Source organism: Falco rusticolus, chromosome 7, assembly GCF_015220075.1.
Source record: "Falco rusticolus isolate bFalRus1 chromosome 7, bFalRus1.pri, whole genome shotgun sequence".
Lineage (NCBI taxonomy): Eukaryota > Metazoa > Chordata > Aves > Falconiformes > Falconidae > Falco > Falco rusticolus.
The window spans coordinates 50,167,703-50,188,297 of NC_051193.1; the positions used below are offsets into that span (position 1 = coordinate 50,167,703).

General features: G+C 37.7%; 1 protein-coding gene across 11 annotated transcripts in view; it reads left to right on the plus strand.

Moving 5' to 3' along the window:
- Window positions 1-20,595, plus strand: part of NUMB (NUMB endocytic adaptor protein) — a 96,113-nt gene that overhangs the window by 52,266 nt on the left and 23,252 nt on the right. For 10 of the 11 annotated variants that reach the window (XM_037396045.1, XM_037396052.1, XM_037396048.1 and 7 more), the window contains exon 2: window positions 8,447-8,590. In XM_037396045.1, the coding sequence (XP_037251942.1) occupies window positions 8,465-8,590 (126 nt within the window). In that variant the 5' untranslated portion in view covers window positions 8,447-8,464. Of the gene's footprint in view, window positions 1-8,446; window positions 8,591-9,118; window positions 9,195-9,744; window positions 9,814-20,595 lie in introns of those variants that run through there. The other variant, XM_037396054.1, reaches the window with a different exon arrangement.

Consider the following 20,595-nt stretch of genomic DNA (forward strand, 5'->3'; position numbering starts at 1 on the left):
TAATTTCTTCTTGTGAGACCCTCCTGTATCTCTAAAATCAGTTTAGTTTAGTCTGCTCCAGAACGTTTTGCATTAACTGTAAACAGTCACTTAACTATTTGCTTTTGAGAGCATATATGAACAAAATACAAATCACTGTTTCCAACAGAGCGCCCTGTGTAATTCCCCATTCTGTATCTGAGCATACTGTTATTCTTGTGGATTTACCTAGTTTCTCTACACCTGAATCCCACTCGCTGACAGGCTTGGCAGCACTACTACTGTCCATTCCCACTGAAGACTTCTCATAAAGCTGATATGAATTTATAGTTTGTTGTTCCGAATGCCTCTGGAACGTGGGCCACGTGGACTGGACCTCTAAGGCTCGCTGTGTGCCAGTGCAGAGCACTGTTGCTGGATCAGTTGTCCAAAATGCTTTGGCTTTCACTTTTTATGTTAAGCATGACCATCGTATATGTAACACGGCGTAAAGCTTTAGTATGAATACATTTTAAAAATCTTGCTAAGGTGGATCCTCCAAGTAATCTGGTTTAGAGTGCACATTGGCTCCTGAAATACATCCTCTGGGGATCTGTAGCTTGTCTGCTGCTTTTGCTCTCACTTAAGATCTAGAACCAGATACATGGTGTGAGTCCATATGTTGCTCAACTTCCAGGAGGTAGGTAATGATCAGGTCAATAGCACAAAGGTGATTGATTTATATTTGACCTTTTCTAAGGTCTTTCTCCTAAGCAGCAGATGTTTGCCTTACTGGATACAATTCCTTGTTTATTCAAATACTGATTAGTTGGTTATAAAACACTCACAGGTCCTACTGAAGTAACTCCAATGTAAAAACTTCAGACCTGTGACTGATTTACCAAATAAATATGCTTATTTTACTTGTAAAAGCTATTTTCTTTTAATTTTGAAAATGCGTTCATTTTTGTGAGATTTGACATTTAACTTCAAGCTTTGGTTCATGGATTTGGGTGATTAAAGGAAATCTTTTTCCACTGTTTCAGCCCTTTTTGTACTTTTTTTAATATCTAATTTCTTTTCTAAATTCAGCATGTATTGTAAAGACACCTTTTACATCCGAGATGTTTGTTTGAAAACTGTTTAGTTGTCAGAGATTTAGCTGCCCTAAATGTAAATTATTCACTTGGAAATGGTGTGGCTTGGTTAGTTAAAATTCTTCACATGCGTACAGATGAGTTGCAAAGAACAATTACTTGAACTGCTTTCCACAAGGCACAGCTACTGTTTCTTTAGAAAACTTTTGCTTATTTTCAGATATTATAGGTAGTACAATCCTACTTGCTTTGTGCCACATAGTGTTTAGGGGACCTGCTTTTCACAAGTGACTACTGAAAGTCATTGCAGGGTGTTTTTAAACTGAGCCTATAAAACAAGGGGATTACTGCCTTATATCTCTGCACCTAAACATTTTAGCATACTGTATAGGACCATAGTCCGAGTTTGCAGTTGCTGTGGAGTCTGATGAATTGGGACATTTACTTTAGAATAGTTATTGATGGAGAAAAGAAGGAGGCTGGCTTTCTTTTATTTGCTGAACTTCACGTGTTTGGGAGAGGCAAGTGGTTTCTCTAATGACTGCTAGAAAGAGCACTGCATCTCTTTAGGAATAATGTCTGCCTTGCAATGATCAAACTTGTCTTTTTCTGACGATTTAAGAGTTTTGAGTGTGGTTGCTGTGCTGATAGTTCTGTTACATACTTTTGTGGAATACTGAATACTGTATTTAATCACTGTAATCTGGGGATATTTATGTTTGAAGAACCTGGTGTATTTTACAAAATTCTAAGCTTTAGGACAAGGCTGCTGGTAGGTGAGTGTTTTAGCTACACAATTATTAATGGGGTATTGGAGTATAGTTCATGATTCCATTTCCTGATACTTCAGAAGCTATCTGCAATTTTTGTTTAACTCTGTTTTTTGCCAGCAAGATGTTGCTGTCATAACAATCTCACCTCCCACCCTTCTTCCATCCTCATCAGTGGTGCAAATAGAATTGTCAGGTGCTCTGGGAACAGCTGTGGAGTGCTCACATGATACCTTAGCTCAAGTATAAGACAGCAAGAAATCTGATTGATTTGAGAGGACAGCTAGTACCTCACATCTTATGATGACAGTGCATCACAATTTCCAAGCATGCTGTCAGAGAAATATGTATTGTTACAGCTCTGACCTCTTTGGTCTCATATAAAGAGTTTAAGGTTGTCATTTCTCCTGTATTTTGAAAGTATTATCTAAATATTACTTTCACTGCTGGAAGGTGAGTTTTCTCCAGCTGATATGCTTGTTTCAGCAGTCTCTTTATTACATATCCAACAATTTTATTTTTCTGTAACAAGGAAAATCCCCTTAATTTGAACTTTAAATAACAACAACAAAAATACTTATTTTCTGGCTCAACAAATAAACTCATACTTCACTTTTATGTGTATTTTGATGTCTTAGAATGCCTACTTGTACTATTGTATTATTAGCTCTTAAGTGGGGAATGAAAGGGTAAATGGGTTGGAAAGCCGTGTGGTGAATAATGTGGTTAGTCATACTGTATTGCATAAGCACGACTGTTAACGTTTTAGTGAGCATGCTCATATGGTTACATGCCTTCATGTGTGACAGTGCTGGATTTAATTAGATTTTATGGGATCTAAACTTACAAAAAGGCTCAAAGTTCTGCATTCAAATTCTGACACATGGGGTGACCTTTTCTTCCTTAGAAGATAAGAGTACTCTGTGTTCTTGTGCTGGTGAATAATTGCAGAGAAGCTGTTGCAGGGCAATTGCAGTGAATTTTGGATAACCTTTACAGTAGGCTTGAAGAGATAGGGCTTTACATGTTTTTGTACTATGTAAGTGGGAGAGGAGGGAGACTGTTTAGCAGCAATGCTTAATAAGGATTTTTCAGAGAAGTAAAACTCTGTTCTGGTAGCTTCATAATAGAGAAGGACAGACTACCTTGGCAGCAATCAACTTACTTTCTTAGCTTGCCTCTTTCTTATAAATTAAACATTCTTACTTTGTCACCTTAAATTTAGAGATTCAAACTGTGCATTGGAAAGCAAAATAGATCTAAATATTTTGAAACACTTCTTTATATTTGCGCTTGTATGGCAGTTAAGCCTGCCAAAGCCAAATTGTGTCCAGGAAAATGACTTGAAACAAGAATGTTTTCTCGTTGATGTCCTAGTGTCCCGATTATAGCCAAGATTTACAATAATGTTGAAGTGTCAGCAGTGAACTGCGTTTTATAGGAAAAAGCAGTATGGAATACTCTTCTATAATAAGGAAGTGCAGGCTGTTTGCTTTTCCTGGTGCAGACCCTTGTGGATTTTATAATAAAATTTAAGTTTTGATAATGCTATAAAGATAGCTGTTAGACATGAGTCTTTGGACAGGTGTGACCAGGTTGTACTTGCGCAAGACCTCAAAGCCACGGAGTTTTCTGAGGATACAGATCTTCACAGCTGTGCAGAGGAATGTCTCTGGAGTGTTTTCCTAGTAAGTAGGTTAGGCAAGCACATTTTTTTTCAATGAGATTAGGATAATCTGCATTTTGCTCTTAGGTCTAAAGTGTCAGGTAACTTTGGCAGGAAAAACACGTCCTTATTCAGAAAGCTTTGGTGTCAAGAAATGCCTGATGTTAGGCAAAAAATGTATTAGAGATGGATGAACTTGTTGCTCTGGGTTTTGGGCACTGTTTGGCTTGGTCCTTTTTTTATTCGCTATATTAAGTGCATTTCACTGGGAAAGAGCATGTAGGAGCTGATAGTTGTGCAGCTGCTCCTACCTCAGCTGTGTGTGGCCAGCAGGTAATAGAGGTATGAATGAGAATTCATTTTTTTTAATTAATTGGTCTGATTGTAATGCTAATTGAATTAATTTTATTGGAGGCTTGTAAATTTTAGAATGATTCCTATAACACATTTTTCTTAAACCTAGCTTTCCCTGCTGTTTGAAGTGTGTAATTCTAGGAACTTTATCAGTGTGTCAATTTGGTCTACTCCTGATGGTTGGGCTTGCAGGAAGACTTGCACTATAAAGCAGAAGGATGGCACCGAGGTGGGGGGTGGTTTTCCCTCCCACACCCTGGGAGTATTTGTTGTGGGCTGCATAGAGTACTTTGCCCTTATTTGACCCATGACTTTCTTTTTTCTGAATTGGTAAAGTAAATAAGCAGCATTCAATTCTGAGAGAAAACGGAAAGTAATCCCAAACCCTCTGAATGGTTTTTAAAAAACTGGCTGAACTGAAGACTTAAAATCGTTTTTTATCCTTTTCCATTGCAAACAAAAAAGATGCCACGTAATTGAATGCAGATTAACCTTTGTGAAGGCTAGAAAGATAAAAATGGGCTTGTGCTGGTTTTCTGTTCTTGGTGTTGAAACTTTAAGTGATTGCTTTGTGTAAAATTTGTAGTACCTGTAGTATAAAATCTAACCATTTAAATTTGTGAACACAATTCGGGTATCAATACTGTTCTGCCCTGCAGGTTCTGTAGTTTGGATCACCTTGTAGCAGCAACTGCTATGCAAGAAACATTTATGCAAAATGTAAATGAACTGCTTATCTGAAGGCATGGGTACATGTGTGAACTCCTGCAAGGCAATTAAGCTCCAAATTTGCATCATCAGCAGCTCCCACCTGATCTCACTTCAGTTAACGTGAAAGCTTACCCAGCTCTCACTGAAGGGTAAATTGCTGGCTTGTGCTCACTGAAGGGTAAAAGTGAACACATTCGTAGAGCAGAGCAGCTAACAAGACATGAATTAACATGCTAGTTTGTTTCGCAGTAATTTGTTCTGCTGCCATAACCTGACGATGCACAAGGCAACGAAACCAAGAGTGCTTCAACATGCACTTTTTTCTGTGACATTGTTTCTGTCACTTTGCTGCCGCTGAGTTGTCAGTGAACTGATAAGGATTAAAATGCTGCTTTTTCAGGTGGTCAGACCAATAATGGTGCGAAAGCTCTCCTTAAATTGGCTTTGGAGCTGTGTTTTCAGAAGGTCCAAAATATATTGATTTGCATTAAAATAAATTACAACATAAATTTATAAACTCACTGTGTGAATAACTTGTCTTTTCAGTGCCTTTTGTAGATGATTGTGTGATGCTTTAGGAACTAGTCTAATATTTAGTCTAATGTTGTAATCTCTTGGATTGCTAAAGTGGTGGAGGTTTCCTTGTTGTGTGGTGTTTGGTTTTTTTTTTCCTATGGTCATGAACATTCAGATGTTGAGGTGTCTGCTGTTAGCAGATAAAGATATTAGCAAGGTAGATGATGTTAGCAAGGTAGAGATAACCTTGAAATGTCAATCTGTTACCTGTCTTCTCCAGATCTCTGTGCTTACACGTGTATCTACGTGCCTTTGTTACTGGTTTGTCTCTGATATAACACTATATTTTGTGATTTAATTAGATTTTGAGTTTCCTAAACTGGCTTTCACCAGGTTTATCTTCAAATACTGTTTCTTCATTGTCATTGCTCTGGGCCCAAGCTGGATTTGGGATTGTAAAAGTGAGATTGAAACAGTGTCTTTGGTGGTTTGGTTTGTTTCTTCTTGTTTGGGTTTTTTTTAATACTTTTAATTACAGGAAAAGAATCAATTGCTAGGTATAGAAAAATCAGGGACTGGTAACTTTTAGCCTACCTAATCTGAAGACAGTATAAAACTTCTCGCAGTATCAGTGATGTCAGTTTAGCAGAAAATACCCTGCAAGCTTGTTGCAGCCTGGGTTGGTGTCTCTTGCATCGGCAGGCTTGCATGGCTTGCACACTGCAAAGAATTTGAGTAGAAAGTGCTCACTTGTTTTTCTCTAGAGCTCCTGCACGGGGATTTTGAGCTCCAGACAAAATTAGTAGAAATTTCAACACTTAATTGTAACAATTAATGTGCTTCTTTCCTGAATCCTCAAATAAGCAGCCTGTGGGAATTGTTTTACTTAACACTTTCCCATTAGATGGCAATTCTAGTTATATTGGGTTGACATGCATGTTACCAGAAAATCAGACTTTTATAGGGCAAGCTATTTTGCAACCTACTCAAAACAGTCTGAAGTCTCAGAAAACCTGTGTGGCAGTTGGAGAAGGCTCACTGGTTGCCTGTCCAGAAATTAATTTTGCTATTTGTCAGCATTTCTATTAAATAGGATAAGCTATTTTTAAACCACTTGTTGCCAACATGACCTCAAAATTAGAACGTGTAGGATAATGGGTATGGTTTTCAGTGAAAAGGAAATACTTTTGGGCAAAATGCCATTTCACCTCCTCATAGGAAGTGTAGTTGAGGAATGCTTATTCTCATCCTCCCCTGTGGATTGAGACTCATGGTCAGAACAGATTTTCGATAAGGTATCAGTCTCATGGACAAAAGCAACACTTCCTGGGAGAAGTCCAAGGAAATGCTCACATAAACAAATGTTATGATAAGGCAATTAGACTGCGATTTCACAAGTGGTACAGTGGCTGCGTGCTGTTCTCAGTTCTTGTTTTGTTAAGCTTTTGAGATTCAGTGTTGAGGTTTTTTTGAGATTCAGGTTGTTTTTACACATTTGTAGGTTTGACATGTTGCTAAAGCATTTTTTAATCAGTCATACTCAGAATACTGACAGAAGAGCCTTACCTCTTTTATTTGTATAAGTTTGTATAAGTCTGTTGCCCTTTTTGGCAGAACAGAGTATCTATGTTTGTTTCTTAGGTGCTGGAGTGCAAGGTCAGGCAGCTGGGCCTTGAGCTATGCCCTGACCAGACTCCTGAGCTTTGCAGCGAAGCAGCTGGAGCAGAGGTTTTGCTCATTGTGCTGTGGCCCTGCCAGTCTTCAGCAGGGACAAGAGTGGGTGACTGTCCTCTTGAGCTGAAGTGCCGTGTGGAGATTTGCTGCAGTACATGTCACACGTGTCACCTGCCTGCGGTGATTGAATGGCCCCCCTTGAAATTTTGGTTCCTTTAGTCTGCGTGATGCATGCACTCCTCTATCTGCAGTTTGAAAAGCAAAATACATAACTAGTACTGCTGTAATGCCTCGCTAAATCTTAATGGAGAATAGAAGCCTTGGGCTTCCTCTTAGAACTTCTGGAATTACCTTTGCACAGTCAAAGATTTTTAAATGGCTTTTAGCATGTAAAATAAAAAAAACATGTTTGTAGGGGAACCGCTTCAGCTTGCTTAGCAGTAAGAAATGTGCATGTTTTTTATTTTGCACACACGTTCTGATCTCTAAATCCTACCAAGTAAACTCAAGAGAATATTTTATGTTACTAGTTATGTCGAGTGTTTTGCAGCTATGAAGGAATGACACCAACGCTGCTTTGTAACTAGATAATTGCAATTGAGAATCCCCAGGCAATTTCCTATCCCTGCTCTCACAGTTTGTTAGAGCTTGTGGCTATTCTAGGTACATGCTCCCTTCCAGGGAATGTTGTCTAGCCTTTGCCATACATCCCAACCCCTCACTTAATTTGCAAGGGAGATTTGGATTGCTTGGAGTGCCACACCTTATTGCTTTCAAATGCTCATCAAGTAGCTTTGAGTGTTGGTGTTTGCTGCAGAAGCGGAGTTTGGTCTGGTGTTTGGTATTTTAGAAATGCTTCAGGAATTATCCCTTATGCTGAAAGAACATCTAGACTTTAGAGGAGTAGTTACAGAACTGTCTTGCCCCTTTGAAGAGGTAAGACTGTATAAGTGTTTAGAGATTTACCCAGGATCTGGAAGTCAATTCAGTGCATTTCTCATTTAAATTTGTTTTTAATATTTTTATTCTATTTTAAATATAATAAAATATAATAATAATATAATAAATAAAAACAATTCAATTACATTTTAAATATAAAAAAGTATAAATTTATATTTAATATATTTTAAATTAATAAATTATTAAATTAAATGAGAACTTTTACCAGTAGACTTAAGCAAGGACTAGACTGTGCCCCTCAGTAAGAGCATGAACCTGTCACTCGTACTTAAACGGCAGCACAGGCACCTAATTTTAGGAGCAGTCCTAGGGCCATGAATCCTTGCTTTGCTGGGTGCCTTGGAAGCTTGTGCTACTGGTGTCCTGCTTGGTTGCTCTAGGTAGGTGTTTAAGTTCGGGAAGGCAGGATTCCATGTGCATTGCTCTTCAGAGCTTCTCTGTCAGCTATTTTAGGTAACTTTATGCTCAGAGTAATAGTTATTCCTGGGTCTAATGCTTCAGTTGTTGTGGAAGGCTGTTAAACAAGTAATGTGGATTTGTGTTTTCCACTTTGAAGTGCCTATCTATCTTTCTCTGAATCTGTGTCCAAAATATTTTGCTTTCACAGTACCTCCATTCATATTTGCAGAAACTTAGATTTTTCACAGGGGCATTTGTGGTGATGATAGTCATTGACCCACAGTGGCTAAATGTGCGTTTAGTGCCAATTCACAGTATTCTTTTTTTATTTCTCCTTCTAGGACGTGAAAATCTGAGAAATGAACAAGTTACGGCAAAGCTTTAGGAGAAAGAAAGATGTCTATGTCCCAGAGGCCAGTAGGCCTCATCAGTGGCAGACTGATGAAGAGGGAGTTCGTACTGGCAAGTGTAGCTTTCCTGTTAAGGTAAGAGTTTCTGCCTTTTGGATATCCATGAGGTACCCTTGCCATGAATTATTATTTGGGTTTTTTTTGACAAGCATAAGCCAGCGGCATGCTTCATTACACACTGACCTATTTTACATTCAGCTCTCATTGCAAAGGATGTGCGTTTTTTTTTAAGCCAGATGACTCATGTAACAGATGCCGTGGAAAATCAGTCTGAGATACTGTACATTATCTAGTTGAAATAAATAATGTAGCTAGACAGAGGATTAATATAATATTTCTCTTAATTTTTCTGGAAGAGCAGAAATGGTAGGCCTCTTGGCTTGCATGGAAGGGTAGTTGGTTCTCTGTTAAAAATGTAGTTATGGTTACAGTTTGACTTGTAAGGTAAGTGGTGGGTTGTCCTTGGAAAGGACTCTTTCTTCCCTTCTGATAATTAAAAACATTGCCAAGTAACACCTGGGTTTTCAGTGCTTCAAGTTATAAGCTCTTAACTTCTGAGAGTGTCTTCTGTGCTACGATTTTGTGTGTGTGTATGTATTACAGACTATTAATGCATGTGAAACTGAAATTACCCCTTTGAAGTCTTGAGAACTCATTCCAGATTATTGGAGTATTATAAGTAGGTATTTTCTTTTGTGTCACCACTTGTCCTTCCCCTTATTTAAGAAACAATGTTATTTTAATATTTTAGAATAACGTTTAATGTTAATACTTAAGAAATACAATAATAAAAAACCCTCGAGATTTAACATGTCTTGTTGCATATGCTCCCCTTGTAATCAAAAGCTTTCTTCCTCAGGGCACACTAATACTAACTCTATAATAGATTGTAAACAGATGACACTTAGAGAAAGCTAACGGATCAAATTTCCGCACAAGGAAAACAGTCTATGGTTCTGACACCTGAGGACCTTTTAATAGTTTTTATCTGTACTATGCTTAAAGTAATTCTGTCTGATAGTTAAACAGTTGATGTTGCTAGGTGGAAACTGGCTGTTACATATTTTTCTAAAGCTGTGGGCATGTGCAGATATACAATAAACTCTTACACTAGGTTCATGCCCTACTTCACGATAGTTGCTTATGTGTGCTTTTACGTATTACTCAAGTGTATGTAACGTTTCTAGTTTGTTACGGTTGCTTGCTTATTTGTCCTTGTCTTTTGTTAGTTTTCTGCTAGAAGGAAGGAACTATAATCCAGTACTAAACAGAGACGGTGTTTTGCCAGAACTTTGAAAGTGAGTAACTGTTCTTGTGGAAGCTCAGACTTAGATTAAGATTTAACAGTGTCTAGGAGAGAGTAGAGCTGTTACCTTAAGGATCATAATTTTTTAATAATTTTAGCTGTTACACAGGTTAAAAAGCGAAATACTCAATTTCTGGACATTCAGTTTTACTCCAATTTTTTCAGTCCTTTACTGAGCACAAAGGGCGTGAACCACTTATTGCTGTTCAAAGACTGACTTTTTAAAACTCTCAGTCAGGACTTGCACTTATAATGACAAATGCTTCTTGTATTTAAATGAAGCATTCGTCTGTTCTGGACAGATGTACCCGAAATCAAAAAGGGTTCTGGACTATTTTGTGCTGAAAAGGTGTAGAAATGGATGAGTCTTTACATCCAGCTATTGTTATGGGGCTGATTTACCTTATTTGCCCACTTTATATTGGAAGTAACTTAATTTGTTCTTTGGAAAAAATACCCTGAAGTAAATGCATCTTTACATACATTTCTTGGTTTGGTCAGAATGGTAGACTATTAATATTTAAAGAATTTGCAATAAGGTGAAAACTTTAAATCAGAACAATTTGACATTGCGATGGTTTAGCTAATTTGATTAGAATTTATCTTCCAAAATGCTGTACCTTGGGATGGGCAGTAGTGGAAATTTTTATTAGGCTTGAGATGTAGAGTGGGTGTTAACTGGTGTTTAATAGATACAGACAGGAAGTATACCATTGTGAGTGAATGAGATAAACCAGATGTAGAGTCATCGGTTTAGTGGGTGGTACTATATTTTGCTCGCAAAAAGAATAGAACTTTGTGCTATTGAAGGAGAGTATCCTGTCACGCTGTTCTTGGGTATTATTTGGCAATTCATACATTCCAGGAAAAGTATGCTGTCTCCTATGTCCTTAAATATCTAATGGGGTGACTTTTCTTCCTGATGCTTCTCAGTGGAGCAGAATAAACTGAGATATTTTTGGAAAAATGGTTAATGAATAGGAATGCATTTAAATCTGAAACATGGTGAAAATGTCTTCATTTTCTTACAGTTCCTAAATGGGAATTCCAGAGTGGTCCATTGCTTCTAGTATTGCTGCTCAGCCACTGTTTCTGGAGGGTTAGTCTGTCTTTATTCTTTATGGCCTGCTTTGCCCACTCGCTAAAAATCATCAGACATAGTTCTTTGGAGCTCAAAGCATAGCTGAGTAGTGAGATTGGAGTCTGGCTTTTGCAGGGATTATGAAAATTTTGCCTGTATAGCTGGTGAAGACCTGAGAATTGTTAACAAATGTCTCTGCAGCTGTCTTTAAGGTTTTCTGTATGAAAGTAAAATACATGAAACTAATGTAGTAGCAGCCATGTGGAGGGCTTTGTTTCTTCCAGTGCTTGCTGGGTTTTTTTAGGTAAGACTAATATTCTGTTTTTTTGAGAGAGGAGACTAGTGTAAATGCAGAGTAGGGATGTTTGCTTCTGGTTTGTCTTGTAGAAGAGAAAGATCATGAAAGTTTGATGGGTGAAAGATATGTCACTATCTAAAAGTACTGTTAAGTTGGTTTGTGGCTTAACTTCATGCCTTTAGGCATTCATGTTTTGCCCAGAGTTGAGGTGTTTGTAGAGTGCTAGCATAGATTTATCCTTTTTTAGATACTACAGAACATGTGGAAGCACTTTGAAAATTGTGTTGCAAATAGGATTTCATCGTGCCTTCAGGCTTCATTCTGTTAGTGTTGGACAGGGACTACACTAACTGGTCATTCACTGTGCTTTGAGGATGCTGCGCTGTAAACAGATTTAATATTATTGAGAGAATATCTGTGTGGCACAGTTCTTGAAGCTCTTCTTGTGCTACATTCACAGCTGATCCATATTGTTAATTAAAGTCTAAGTGTGCTGCTGGATTTTGAGCAAATCCGATACATCGATGGATTGTCTTGATTTTGGTAGAGAAGATGCTCTGTGGAAGATACTGGCAAGATTCCTATTACATTATTGCTTTAAAATTCAGGGGAGTGGATTTGATGCACAGTTGGTTCTCTCCAGTGCTGGCTGACAAATTTGGAGGTGGTGATAATCCTGGGCATATACTGTTACTTTTAGGCAATAACACTTCCTTTTGTTTGGTTTTTTTTTGTTTAACAGTGTTGTGTTTTTCCACTATTTGTAGTGTCTGTGTTGTATGTAAGCAGCTACTGATCCTATTTTCTGTCATTCATTTTAGTGTGTGTAGGATGTATTTACAGATATCTTCACCGTGCTGGATATCTAACCATGCTTGAGGTGGTAATATGACACATTCTGAATAGGGCCTTGGAATGGCTACTGACTTTATTGCAGTGCTCTTCTGCATACACTGTTCTGAATCCACTAAAGTAATATTGAAAGAAGAGCCAGGGTGCTGGAGTGTACAACTGAATGGTTTTTTTGAACTCCACTGCATCAGCAGAGAGACAGGTGCCTGCCTGTCAGCAAAAGTATGAAAAGGATGTTAAACTTGTGTTTGGACAAGTGTGACTTGCAGACTTCTGCTATTCCATTGTGAATGTAGTGGTATTGTTCTCTTGACTTTTGTGGTGTGAAGGCATGGTACATTGCAGCTTTTATAGATGTTCTCAGAGTTGCCCTGTTATTAAAAGTGGCACTTTTATAGCTGCTGGAAAATCTGTGCAGAAGTATATTTTCAGGCGTGAGTTCTCTTCCACTGTCCTAACAAACTAAAAAGTAACTACCATGTTTCAGTAGTAATTCTTCCCTCTGAGAGAAAAACTGTGCCAGATGTATGTAATGTATAAGGAACTTAGAGACATTGTATTTAAACTATTCAGAAGTAGATTATTCTAACAGACGTTATGGCCGTGCTTATCAGTGCTATAATTTATTTTTGCATAATCTTTATACTTCATAATTGCAAAAAACGAAGTTCATTGACATAAACATTTTCAAACTTGCTTTCTTGCTCCAGATGCTACCTTACAGAGAACGTACAGCAGTTGTATGTTTTAATGAGTAAAATATTTGACACTAGGGCTTCTTTTGTCTGAATGCCTTTTCAAATGTCCCTCTGGGTAAGTAGTTTTTATTCATACAAATGCACTTCAGAGTAACTGGCCTGTGAAATTTATATCAGAAGATTTAGGTCATTTCCCTCTACTTAAAGAAACCAAACATTTGCAAATTCTTGGTGGTTCTAACCAACTGGATATGTTAAACAGAATATTAATAACTGATGCTTACTGATCATTCTAGAAGACGCAGAAGTTGCATCTGTCTTGGATTTTGTGACTTTCATGATTTTGGTGGTCAGTCTCTTTTGACCTTAATGCATCTAAGGCTACTGTTGCCTGTAGCCTGCAAGTTTACTTGCATTTTTTTATTCTGTTTATTCCAGCTGGAAGACTAAAGATATCAGTGAAAAAAGTCCATGTGGAAGAGTAACTAACCACATTTGTGTTTTTGAAGTCCAGGATTTGCAGCTGGATGTCTGGTATCATGTGAATTAGCCTGTCCACTGAATCTTGATTTCTGTGTTAGTGTTGACAAATAAAAGTTGCATGGATACAGTTGTACATTCACACATAAAAGGATTGACTTTCCAGAGTAAATAGTTGTCAGCTGTTTCCTATCTAGCCCTTGCTTTGGTGGGAGATGTTTGGAGGACACTGTATTGCTCTGTATTCAAGCAGATAGAGAAGGAAAGGCAACAACTTACACTGAGCCCTGTTGAGTATCCTTACTGGGAGTGAGTGTCAGTTCTCATCCCTGGGTGTCCCTGTGACTTGACAGCATCTTATGTCATTAGGCTGAGCACAATCAGTAGGAAACAGGCCATTTCTGTCACTTTGCTGTGTCCTCTCATACCGCTCGTAGCTGCACAGTTGTCGTCTTTAGTTTTGGAATTTAAATATTGAACTTTGTTGCTTAATGTCAAATTTATAATTCTTACATTAAAAGTAACTTCTTATTTTTAATCAGTTCATAAATACAGCTTGCATGCCATTCTGTTCCTCCGGATCAGAAAGACTGGTACTCAACACAGGTAACTGTGGCTTTTATTTTGCTACTTTGAAATAATAGTAGCTGTGAAAGAGTTTACTAGCATGTTGATGCTGAAGTGCCTTTGTTAGGCATGTGATATTTTTGACTGTGAAAGCTTGGGGTGCTGGAATAGTCTTTGGAAACTATGTTAAGTATTTTTAAGGTAATGTGACAAATCTGCTGATTTCTGAAATGTTGCACAGTTTTACGCATTAAACAGTAGAAATCCCTACCTTTTTAAGGCATGAACTGATGTCAGCAATGAACAATAACCATTTCTGTTGACTGCTAACCCAGCAGCAAACAAAGGTACATTTTAAAAATCCTGCAGTATTTAAGATCACAGGATAAAAGCTTGAAAACAGCTAATAATAAAAGAATGGTGGCTATAACAGGTGTGACACTTGCCTACAATATATTCCTATGCGTTTTTGTCATGATTAAAAAGAATGTAATGCAATCCTTAGTGTTTAAACTTTTCACACTTGTGCCCAACCCTTGGTTTTGTTCAAATAGCCTTGCAAACAAGTGTTAAATGAAGCTTCTTTACTCAGTTCTAAAACCATCCTGTCTTTGGCCAGGGTCAAATTCTTAAATTACTTAGTAAACTTCAAATTGTTTTAAAAATACAGCTATTAAGGTTTAGAGCCATAAAAGTGGTTTGGATGTCCTTGCAGGAATATTTATTTTAAATGTAATTTAGGTGTTGGAAATCAAAAAGTTTTCATTGGGTTATACTTTTTAATTCTGCGTGGTTTGTTTTTTTAAAATCAGGCGATTTCCAGTGTCATAAGTGGAAACTAAATTTTTTACAAGACTTGAAGAAAAGGTACAATGTGCACCTGTGCAGTGTGTTTTTAAAACTTTGTGCTATCAACACCTGATTTTCCTTTTTTTTTTTTCCCCCTTTTTTTAATGTAAGAAAAATATAATTGTATTTACTAGTGCTGAATTCCTGGAAAAGTAGGAATTGCACATCAGAGCAAATGATTGAAAACTGAGTCTGTCAGTGCGTACGTGAAGCTGTATAGGGGCTAGGAGAAATGGTGGCTGTAAGCCTCATCAAGGGAAATTTAGGATATGCATTAACAACAACCTCCCTTTCTAGTAGCCAGGCATGTAAGCCATAGAGTAGAAGGTCTACCCTATTGATCTCAAGTTACAGAAATGTCATAATACTTCAAGGCTGATTTCTCTGTGTAGATGTGGAAGTAGATCCTGCCTTGAGGCAAGTGCTGTCCTACATAACCTCCCGAGTTCCTTCTCTGTCTTGTTTTAGGGATTTGTGGGAATATGAAGAATGTAGCATTTGTGTATCCTCTGTTGAGCTTTGCTACTTAATCTTCAGTAGTCCTAACTGGAAACGTTTGTTATTCCTTCACAGTGTTGTTTCTGTTCACACTGATAAATATGGTATGAGAACCAGTAAGTGAAATGCACGGTGTGGCTTTTAGGTGGGTGTGATGTGAGGAGACACGGAACTACTGGTATAGCTTACTACTTTGTCTTTAGATTCTTTTGACCCACAACTGTTCAGAGACATTTAGCAGTCATTGTCTGTTACAGCTCCTGTGTTGAGGGGTTTAACAGGCTGATGAGACATAGTAATTTCTGGTAACTTACGGAAGTGGAAGAAGTTAGATTCTAAGGACATGTGTGGCATTGTAACCAATGTGTAGCTTTGACTAAGCAGAATTAAGCTTAGTTTGTGGATGCTTGATGGTGGAGTTTCTCTTGTCTGGGCTTCTACAGCTCTGTCTAAGCAAACATCTGTTTCAACCAGATAAATTAAAAAGCAGGAGCATGGGTGTGAGAAGAGAGAAATAAAGCATTGAGCACTGGAATGTAAATCTTACAGAAGGCAGTGGCAAAGTAGCTCAGCTTTAAGATGTATCCAGGCTTTCTGGATTTAAACTTGTGTCTAGTTGCAAGACAGCATTTCACTGTGAAACGGTGAAGCTCAGGCTTTAATTCTTAAGCAATGCCAATTCCAGAAGCGTATCTACACATCCAGATGCCAAGTAGTCAGTCCTACTGTTACAAATAATACCCCCGTTGTAGAGAGAACAGTATTTATGCAGAGGAAAAAAGAGGAATGTCAGTGCTTCTAGGAAAAATAGCAAGGAAATGGTGGTGTGCTTCTCTCCGTGGCAGCTAGTTCCCTAGCATGGGACACCTTGGCCAAGGTTTACATTAAACTCATTTCCTGTGTCCGTCTGGTTTCAAATGTAATCTGAAGAACCTAATCTGTTATTGCAAATAAAACAGTGCATGTGAACATCTGCTGATACAGAGGGAACTTCAATGATTTGTGTAGCTGTGTCTGTCTGGAAGAGAGACTGTAACAGCATATCACCAAGCTCGAACAAACAAAACTGGCTTGAGTGAGTTGTTCAGGTCAAAGGAGTTCTGGTCAAAGATCTTTCTTTGAGCCAGCTATTATTGCTGAACGTTGAAATTTTGAAAACTGCCTCAGCCAAGTATTTGCAAAAGAAATTAAAACAAAGCAAGCAGATCAGGGCAGCGTTTCTTGTACTAGGATGTGGGTGATAGATCTGTGTTTCTGACCTGATATATCAGCCCATGATGTTTTCTTAGGAGCAATTTCAATAGTGTATATTTGGGTGAAGGCAGGACAGCTTCACCAAGACCACTTGATATGGTTACTTAAGTTGTTGATTTTTAGATGGAAAGTTGGAAAAAGTTTAAGATGTTGAAGAAGAATAAAGTTTCTCAAGCATTTTTCAAGTTCTAAGAGCATTTTGCTCTGTGCCAATTTAACTTGTCCTGTGTTGATCACTTTCTATTTGATTGGAGATTGATACCAAACACCACCATCTGTGAAAGAGTACGTAAAGTCCTGAGGTGAAAAGGAAAAAAAATGTTTTTTTGATTACGTGCTCTACCATCATCTTATCCTTTTTTCTGAAAATATTAATATAAGCAATACCTCTATTTGAAAATGTTTTGTTAAGGTGGTCTCCAACAGCCCCTATATTGGATTAGAGCTTTTATGTTACTTTGTATGTGGACTCTGCCCACAAGGATTTTGTATTTCTGTAAAAGCTTTGGTGGTTAATTTCTGATATAATGATTAAATCTCTTACTGAACATCTTACAGCTGAGAATTGCTGATGCCACGACTATCATTCATCGGTTGCTATGGAAATTAAGTAGGAATGCATTCAATATTAATACTGCATTCCTACTATGTGCACTTTCATGGTGGAAAAGTACTCGCTTTCTTCAGGAATACTAGCTGCAGTGATTTTTGTGACAAGAGTGCTCCTTGCAAATTTGTCTGGGGTACCCCTTCCTTACTGTTCTGCAAAGTCATCAGCCACCATAGTTTGTGCAGTTCACATTGATTTTTGTGCACCCAGTAATTATGTGTCCCAGTCCTTGAGTGTGTTTGTGGTAACATGCGATGATGGATTTGCATGAGATTCTACTTACATAGGACAAGTCGCAGCCCAGGCACTTCACAGTATGTTTCTTCTACTTTAGTTTGAAAGGGAACTTCCTTTCAGAGATCCTGAAAGGTTGTGTATAGAAGTGTGGGATTTGTGTATCTGCTTTTTAAAGTGGTTTCCATGTAGTCTCTTTTCTGTGGTGGGACAACAGAGCTTGGTGATGATTTATTTTTGTGAAGTCTTAGATTCTGGTGTTTAACTTGCATTTCAGGCTGTAAGGAGCAGGCCATGTCTTAATCTAACTAGCAGGCATATTTTCCTTCTCTTTTAAATTTTGAAATGTCATTCATAAAATGCTATTGCAGTATTAAGTTGAGCTGTTTCAAATTTAAGGTTAAGTTGTGATATAATTACAATTTAACACTTCTGATTAAAATGCAAGGGTACTAGAAATTATCTCAGTCTGTAGCAGAGCTGTTTGCCAAGTTTCTTGAAGGAATGTCTTTAATTACTACCCATTAAAAGTCAGATAAATTATTGTAGCACTGGTTAGACACAGGAGCTGTGTATGTCTACTCTCAGCCTTGTGAGAGGAAAAGAGTTTTTAGAAATAAGGCTGAAGTCTTGGAAGGGGACCTGGTGCCTAAGGGACACTTGGCTAAAAGAAGAGGAGGACCGCAGTGTTCTGGTCATACAGTTGAAAGTTATTTTTATAAGAAAGAAACTTAAAAATGTATTGGTATCTATAAGGAATTAACACACCACCACACCACCCCAGGAAAAAACCCAAACAAACCAGGAAGAATTTTGAAACTGCCTGTGAAATGTACAAAGCCACTGATACTGATAGCGATGAGCTTCTGGCATCTGCAAAAATGGTGCAATGGGACGAACAAGTGTTTTCTGATGAAGGGCTTAAAATGTAAAGTGTAAGTGCAAACAAAGCACCTTTTGTCCTTATATCATAAAGAAGTATTGTGTCACAGTGTAATTTCTTTTATAATTCAGAATTGATTGATGCTCAATGAGGTCTGTGGATTGTACCCTTTTGGTGTGGGTAGATGCACTTGATATGTGTAATAATGTCCCCATTCACTGGAGTGGAAGCGGTATTGAAATCTGCAGCTAAACTTGCTGTCTCTGGCAGCAGTGGCATGACTGATTGCTGAAAGTTGGAGCATGGGACTTGAATAGAGGTTTGGCAACACAGGGGAAAATGGTTGTCTGTTTTGGAGTGTGACATGAGGCAATATTTACCCTGCTCTGCTTCTCCCTTTTCCAAGCAAAAGGCAGGTTGCCAAGTGCAGGGACTGAATGGTTTGGATCTTCAGTTGGAAACATTTTGCCTACGCTGGGGTAAATGAGATGTGCAGATAGCTCAGGAAAGCCGAAAGTTGTCCTCTTACTTGTATGATACTTAGTGGTCATGCAAAATAGATGCCTTATTCCATACATACATCTTTTTTTTTTTTTTTTCTGTCCTCTATAAACCTCAGCATTGTTCATGTCTATACTGGCCTGCCTGCCACCCCCCTACCCTCCAGCCCCTTTTTTTAAAGAGAAGTTGACAAACTTTCTGAAGTTAACTAAACCCAAAACTTTCCCATGACAACTGTGCACAACCACAGAATTTCTGCATCTCTGGAAGTTCCAGAGGAGCTGTGGCAGAACTGAAGATCCAGCTACAATATTGTAGATATAAATCTGTTTGATATAAATATGTACTTCCAGACACATAGTCAATGCATCTTTAGTTGTTACTATTTGTGTATTTTTAGGATGAAAATTTTCTAGTTAGTGTGTGTTCTGGAGAAATTCAGATCTTGTGCAACTGTTCAGCAAGCTCAGCTGAGGGAGTACAGTTGCTGTTTTGGCAGCTCCAGCATTCAATTATGAGGCTTCAGCGTCACAGAGCTCGTTTTGAAAAAGCTCTAAAGTGTCAGATCTCTTTTATTTACCTTCTAGTTTCTATGTAATTTATTTCACAAGCTGTTCTCCAGCTGCGAGGGCTAGTTTAAATGAAATGCTTGCAGAATTGTTCCATCCAGATTTACGCTGTTTTAAGAGTGCCACATAGTGAGATTTAATGTTAAACCCCTCTGTCACTTAAGATCTTTTAAATCTTTCAGCAGCTTAATGATATGTAGGTGATAAGTAGAGTATCTTTTGGAGCATCCTGCCTTGCGTGAAAAAAATCTCAACTTTCAAATTTCCGTTAAATCTTTAAAACAGTGAGTTTGTCAGTTTAGTGGATTCTGTTATGTTATTGTGATAGAGTGCTTCAGTATGGTGCTAAAGAGTGAAACTTTTTTGTCCATCTAGTTAAGTATGGTATCCTGAATAGTGAAACAAAAGCTGGGAGATTGCAAATAACTCATGACAGAATATTCTGTAATGGAGTGGGACTTCCCAATAGATAATTAAGCCTGGGTTTGCCACTGCAGTAAGTGACACAAGCATTGATTCTGATATTTTAAAACTGTTTCTTCACCCTCTAGCTAGTCTAGAATATACATGCTGAATTACATACAGTTCTTACAATGTAAGACACACAAACTGGGTTAAGTTTCTTTGACCTATACCTCTTATTACAAAATTTCAGAAAGCTTTTACTGAATAATTTCTATGGATTTCTTCAAGAGTTAAGCACTTTGAATAAGGATGTGAATGCTTCTGAGAGAACATTTACTTCCCTTACCAAAAGGAACTATGATTGAAAAAAGTGGGGAGAAACTGGAAAACTGGAGCTTGCTTTTTTTCCACAGAATGTGAAATGAAACTATCCACAGTACCCTGAGCACTATACTTCGATGTATTTCTTGAAATTGCTTTCTCTATAGGCTAATACTATTCTGGGTTATTAATTTAAAAGCTTTGAAGCTTGCAGTTTCTATTCGCTGTTGTTTTGCTGGTTTTTTTAAGTAGTGCTTGATAAGATGAATTTACAGAAAACTGATATTTTAAACAATTTTTTGTGAGAATGAGGAATGTTTCAGTATCCACATGAAAGCCTGGTGTTGTAATGAAGACAAAAAATTTTGGTTTACAATTTTTTAAAAAAGGAGGGGAAAAAAGAAAAAAAAAGAATGACGTTTTCTGTTTGCAATGTTGACATATCTGTACTTGGACATCTTACCATGTAGTATAGTGCAGTTTTTAATACTTAGTGCATTTGTCATTATTCAAAAGTAATTTATTCATAGTCATCTCTATATTGACTTAAGGTTTTCATGCTACACTAGTATAAAAAAGTGACTAAAGCTCATGCTGAATAAGCAGGAAAATACTGTTCTACTTTTCAGTTTAATTTCCACCACCCCCACCACCCCCTGAGTAAGGAAAGTCTG